This window comes from Mastacembelus armatus, chromosome 7 (assembly GCF_900324485.2).
Source record: "Mastacembelus armatus chromosome 7, fMasArm1.2, whole genome shotgun sequence".
Taxonomy (NCBI): Eukaryota; Metazoa; Chordata; class Actinopteri; order Synbranchiformes; family Mastacembelidae; genus Mastacembelus; species Mastacembelus armatus.
Genome location: NC_046639.1, coordinates 25,097,582 through 25,103,987, shown reverse-complemented (window position 1 = coordinate 25,103,987; position 6,406 = coordinate 25,097,582). Strand labels below are relative to the sequence as shown.

Genomic DNA, 6,406 nt, shown 5'->3' with positions numbered 1-6,406 from the left:
GAGGAAATGTTTATGTATTATGGGGGTAAAATACATCATATATATCCTACAGTTTAGACAGAAAATAACAGTTTTCTGATTTTGTGTTATTTGCCTGCTTCATATGCCTCTGTTGGGGGAATATTGGAGCAGGGATTATAATCGGAGGATTACGCACTGCCGTGAAACAGTTATCCTCCATACAGGCACAGGTAATCCAATCACTGGTAACCTTCCAGCAGAGCTCAGACAACTCAGTTCCGGTCGAACCGCTCCAGAGTGAGGGCAGAGAACGGCGCTATGACGCCCCAGAGAAGAGCCAGGTGACCGAATGCCGTTCATTATAAGGGGAAGACCCCTGAGGGGTAAGTCCACGGAGCTGGGAGGTAGTGACCCTTTAGGGGTTTAGGCGGAGGGATTGGCAGAGGGTATTATAGTTATCCTAGCAGAAATTTCCTCTGGTGGAGGAAGTTGGTCTGCAGAGATCAGTGTTTCTGTTGGGAATAGTTTCTTTGTATGAAAATAATTGTTGGCCTCATAAGACAAACAGACTTGTCCTACAGCATAAGGCTAAACCTGTAAGAGCCAGTCTCTGCTTTCATTCTTGGGCCTTTGTGCCGCTGTGCGCGTGTCACTGCTGTGCAAACTGTCACGACAATTCATGCAGCTACACTTGATTATAGTCTGACTTCTTCTGGCTGTTTGTCATGATGCTTTTCTTGGGTGTTTCTATCCAACTTTGAATTTATTTGTGTTTTGGATAAAGTATTAACTTTGTGTGGGAACATTTAGCAAAACTCTTGTTCATGTTGGATATTTGAGATGTTAAATTCGCTCTGACGATGTTTCCTAACGTGCAGCAACAGGTGCATTTGTGTGATTCCAGCTGCACCTTGTATCAGTCCATCCCCAGCCACAGTGATGAGAACTGACAGTGCTGGATTTCAAAGCTGCTGTCAGCGCGTCCTCTTGGATCCGCCGTGAATCTGCAGGCAGGCACCCGGATGTGTCGAAAATGTTCGGCGCTCCTCTCAGGATTTGCGCTCGGAAAACATTTTATGATTCAGGTTGAAGGCTCGGTCCAGACACGCTCGTCGACACCCTCGGACGGTTTTTCCAACGATGAGTTGGATTTGAAACGGATCTTTTCAATGTGGATTCGAGGATGCAAGAAGCAGATGAACAGTCTGAAGGTAAAACCGTGCGTGGAGCGCAGGAGGAGAGTTGGTGCGCTGCAGGAGGAGGCGAGAGCGCTCGTTTGGTTTATGCTCTGGATGCCTGTTTATTGTGCGGTTTTGTGATCTAAGTCTGTATGTGTGGTTCTAGGATTTGTTTCCAACTTACTTTAGTCCCCAGAGCATTAGCATGGTAAGCGCTTGTTCCACGCCGCACAGATGTAATGACAGAGGTTTTCAAATCCACTGGAGAAACGAGTTGCGGCTAGTTCTCATAAAAAAAAAATGGTTGACTGGATTTGGCCAAATGTTTTGGTCAAGCGGGTGTTTTGGAGCCTGTGAAGGCTGCGCGCTCTCCGAGAGACGCCACATCAACTTTGAACATGTTCTCAGGATCAGACACTGGTGTTTTGAAAAGCTGCCACAGCTCAAAGTGAAGTGAACAGCAGAGTGATCAGTTGTCATCCAGCGTCCTGTGACAGTTGTGCTAAGTCCAGCAGGAGTGTTGGGATAATTCCTGTTATATGTTAGAAATATCAGACAGGCTGAAATCATCTGTGAATTACAGCCTTCACTTGTTTCGCACCTGTTCCTCTGAAAATATCACCCCCTTCCTTTAAAAAGTGTGAATGTGTGTTATTTTCTCACCATGTCGTTGGAAGTCAGGGATAATTCAAATGATTATTCTCCAGGCCAGTGATTTATCTTTCAGATGCACGGTCAGCTTTGTCATAGCGTTGTGTTTATATTAATAAACAAACCCTAACCCTAAAAAAAATGCAGGACAATAACATCCAGTCTAATCCAGGTTCCAGGTTAGAAAGTTGACATGTGCCAACTTTATCTTCATGATAGTTTTAAAAATTGTGCCTGTGTAGTCATTGGAGCTTTCTGTCTCTTAGTGGGATGGGATGATGGTAGGATTCATTTTTGACCCCATATTCACATAAAGTCACCAGGTTCACTGGATGAAATGGATGAAATGGATATTGCTCAGTTGTACCAGTGGCCCCTAATGTGACTCTGCTGCAGAGTTGCATTGAACCAAAGTGACTATGTCAAGGGCGATGTCTTTTTCACTAGTGGTTTGCATCGATTTTAATGACTGTGTGTGTGTGTGTGTGTGTCATTCATGCAGGCTGCCCTGCTCCCTCTCTCTCTTCCACTCTCCCCTTAAACCAATGCTCTTCTTCTTATTTCCACATCTTCACCCTCAAATTCAAGTTCAGCTTTCACCTTCTTCTCTTCACCTTTGTGCACATTGTTTGTGAAACTGCACACGCTGCAACAGGAGTGTTTCCAGTCCTTTAATTAAAACTTTTTCTATGTTTCCACTTTGCCCAACAGAAAATAGATGTCATGACGTTTCCCTGCTCACAGACATTGAGACTTGACATTTAATGGCTACAGATCATCCCCCAACTCACAGCAACTTTACTGTACATCAGTTATTATTCATCCAGTGTGATTTATACATATTGAGCGTCATGTCTTCCCGTGGCAGATGACTATATCATCTGGAGCCACCAACATGCAAAGTTTCTCTGTGTAGGTTTTAAAAACAGTGATGAAATGAAGCAACATGGCAAAAATATTTGATGCCTTATACTAAATGAAATATTTGGAGAGGAGACATGTTATAACACCCTCTTCTGATCTAAAATAGAAGTTCAGCATGTTTGAATGGAACTCATAATGACATATACTGGGCTGTATTTATGTGTTTGCCTGTGGGACATGATGTCTGCAGGTGTTTTTAAGTTCACACTCACAGTCTTGGTTTCTCCCTCTCTCCCTCCAGGGGCACAGTATGCCAGCAACAGAAAGACCACTCCCTCCACTGACGCCTCGGCGCCCTGGTCGGCAAGCCACACAAATCTGCACCAGCTCCATCCACCAGACCCCCTGCAGGCCCCGGCCAGCACAGGCAAGCCCATTGGCTCCTCATATGGCCTCCTTGGAGCCAACTGCGGAATTCAGGGCCCCGGTGGCACTGGTTCTGGTGTCAGCCCGGTCCTCGCTTGGCATGCAGCCATTAGCGCCGCTCGCCAAGCACAGGACGATTCTGCAAAGCCCGACGTGAGTTCACGGCCCTCGGTCTGCACCACTGGGCCAGCTCCTGTTGGTTCACTGGCGCAGAGGAAGAGGCAGCAGTACGCCAAAAGCAAAAAGCAGGGAGGATCCACCAACAGCAGGCCCCCCCGAGCTCTGTTCTGCCTCACCCTCAATAACCCGATCCGCAGGGCCTGTATCAGCCTGGTGGAGTGGAAGTATCCTTTAGCCCAAACAAACAGACACTGGGTGAATGGATGGTCTTTATTTGCACAAATTGCTTTGGAACTTTATCAGTCAGTGGAACAATGAAATATAACTTCGTTAGAATGAAAAGGGTCAGGACTGTTAATATGTAGAAGGAAGCGTAGTGTGTAACCTAAATGAAGATCGTCAGTGAATAATTTCATGAATAGGTGAAAGATTAAATAAGTGCAAATGTTCCTTAGGTAGCTGAAATTAAAATTTCTTCTAGAATCTGCCTCATCCTAGATAATCAAGTGCTGCATTATTATATTACTTTGACATGCTCCTCTATTTAAAAATAGATTCGTTTTTCTGTGCCTGTTGTTTCTTTTTGACAGTGAGAGAGAGAACTAAAATAAGGAGACTGGTAAAGGCTCGATGCAGGAATTTACCCAAAAATGAGATGATTCAAATAAGAGCTTAATTGGTTTCATCAGCTGAAATATAACAAACCTGATGCCACTCATTCTTTGTTCCGTCTGTCTGTCTTTAAGATAACTGGGTTCCTTAATTGTCTCTTCTCAGACCATTTGATATCTTTATACTGCTCTCTATTTTTGCTAACTGCGTGGCCTTAGCCATCTACATCCCCTTCCCCGGAGACGACTCCAATTCTACTAACCAGGAACTGGTGAGTGGCACTGGAAAATAGAAAAACAAGGCTTGGTGATGTCAGTGGAGCTTTGCAGAGATATGCTGTGTGAACCACACTAAGAGAAGTCAAGGGAAACATGAATTTTCAAAAACAATGTCCCTGATTTTGTGGAAAGATAAGAGACTTCAGAGGCAGCAGGTTTCTGTTCCTTTTCCCCATGTTTCTTCCACCATTGGTCAGTGAGAATATGTTTTGTTTTTGTAGTTTAGGTGAACTGATCCTTTAAGGATGGTTTACTTTAACTGGAACAGGTGATACTAAGGTGACTTTAACGTCTTCATGACTTTGCATATTTCTTTGCTCCACTTATGGTTCAGCAGATGTCGTCTGCTTGTTGTGCAGCAGCGTTTCCTGGAGTTCTCGCACCACTGCTGCCATGTGTCACTATTTGTCATGGCCAGATTACACACAATGGCCTAGACATAACACCTTTGCACAAGCGTGATTGGCTGGATGTGTAAATTGCGTCAGAGGGCTTTTCTGGCAATATTTGGATGGATGTATCAGGTTTCATTTTTTTGTTGACACAAACACTGGAGCGTGCGCACACACACACACACACACACACACACACACACACACACACACACACACACACACACACACACACAGTAGGTCATCCGTCTGTGTGTCACAGCAGCTCCCAATGTCAGTAGAGCAGTGCTGTGATGGAAACCAGTGTCTTTTGTTCTCTCCATAATTACAGTGTAGTTTGGCAGCATCAGCTATAATCAAAGTATACGTATTACCATGCAATACAATATAATCAATTACCCTGGAGTGTGGGACACTGATCTTCTCTATGAAATGGGCAGCAAAAGCCAGCACTTGAATATTTGTTTAAATAGCTCTTTGTATTTGTGATGCTACACATTTAGAAGCTGTTCTTGATTTATGTTACATTTACACAAACAATATGTCCAGTTTGTAAACCAGGAAGCATTGGATCAGCCAGACAACAACTTCTTATTTATTTAGTTATTTTTATAGAAGGTTTTTTTTTTACTGCAGGAAATTTGATTAAAGTAAAACATTAAAGTAACAACATTAGTGCATGATTTACACCAGGACCCTGAAGATGAAGCGTTTATCTGTCAACCTATCCATTATACCAATGTCAAAATGTCTCAGTAATCAACAGCTTGTTTGGTCAGAACAGACACTAAGACGCATTAAGAATAATGACAGACACCAAAATGTAGAACACCTGACACCAGGTACAAACAAATAATGTACAGACCTTTTCTGAATTAAAAGAGACACTATAAAGATAAAACATATTTAAGCTTTTGCTTCTGTGTGTTTATTCAGGTCCCTTCACTGAAAATTATTTCACTTCTCAAATCATTTCCAAAAGAGCAATATCATTTTTTTCAGCAGGAGCTAAATTCTACAAGTGTAGCAGCGTCCTCAGAGGACTTTGTCATGCAGTGCAAACATTGGCTTTTTCTCTGAGGCTGGCAATGGACCTTCTTAGCCTCATAGGGAATTGTGTGTGTGTGTGTGTGTGTGTGTGTGTGTGTGTGTGTGTTTAATAGTATTGCATGTGTATCGAGTGAGAGACTAACACAAAGAAACGTAACATGTTTGTCAACAGATGGGGATTATTGACGCTGACCGAGTCTCATCACTCACTGCAGTGTGTGTGGAAAAAGTCGTGTATAAATGTTAATGCAGCTTTTTGCTTCTGTGTTTTGTCGTTGCCATTTTCTGGTTTCAGTGAGACGTCTAATCACCTAGAATTTGTCAGTAATTGAGCTTTAAAAATAATCAATTTTATTTGTCTTATTTTGTGATTTTTATGTGTCGTATAACTGGACAATGCCTCTTTTCAGAGGCAAGTATAGTTCCTCTTGGTGCAAAACATAAAGACAGTAGTTGTGAAAAATGAAAGAAAAAAAATAGCTTAAGAGAGAAGTCTGTATCCTACATACTTTGACACCTCCACACATGGCTATAAAAGTTGGTGTGATTGTCAGATCGTCTGTTTCAAAAGCTTAAAAACTTTAACATCGGTCACTATTCAATTTTTATCAAAGTGTCCCACAATTTCTCCAGGATTTCTGCGTGATCTTCATGTGGTTTGTTGCTGGAGATGTGAGCATAAGCATGGAGTGTGTGATAAATTAACACTGACAGTAATAACATGCATAATAAATTATAACAGGTGCTGGGCAGCAAATACATTAAGTAGTATTTTGTTTTCATTCAGTTTCTGGGGGCCGGCTCTTTCACCTCAGTAGTATTTTTACTACTGCTTTTTCCAGTTTTACAGTGTGTGGGTGGTGTTTGATCGGCT

The 6,406-nt window shown here is 42.6% G+C and overlaps 1 protein-coding gene across 1 annotated transcript in view; it reads left to right on the top strand.

Moving 5' to 3' along the window:
* The first annotated feature begins 1,144 nt into the window (after positions 1 to 1,144).
* cacna1db (calcium channel, voltage-dependent, L type, alpha 1D subunit, b) overlaps positions 1,145 to 6,406 on the top strand; it is a 57,851-nt gene continuing 52,589 nt past the window's right edge. The window contains exons 1-3 of the mRNA XM_026333643.1: positions 1,145 to 1,172; positions 2,956 to 3,424; positions 3,978 to 4,083. Coding sequence (XP_026189428.1) covers positions 1,145 to 1,172; positions 2,956 to 3,424; positions 3,978 to 4,083 — 603 coding nt within the window. The remainder of the gene's footprint in view (positions 1,173 to 2,955; positions 3,425 to 3,977; positions 4,084 to 6,406) is intronic.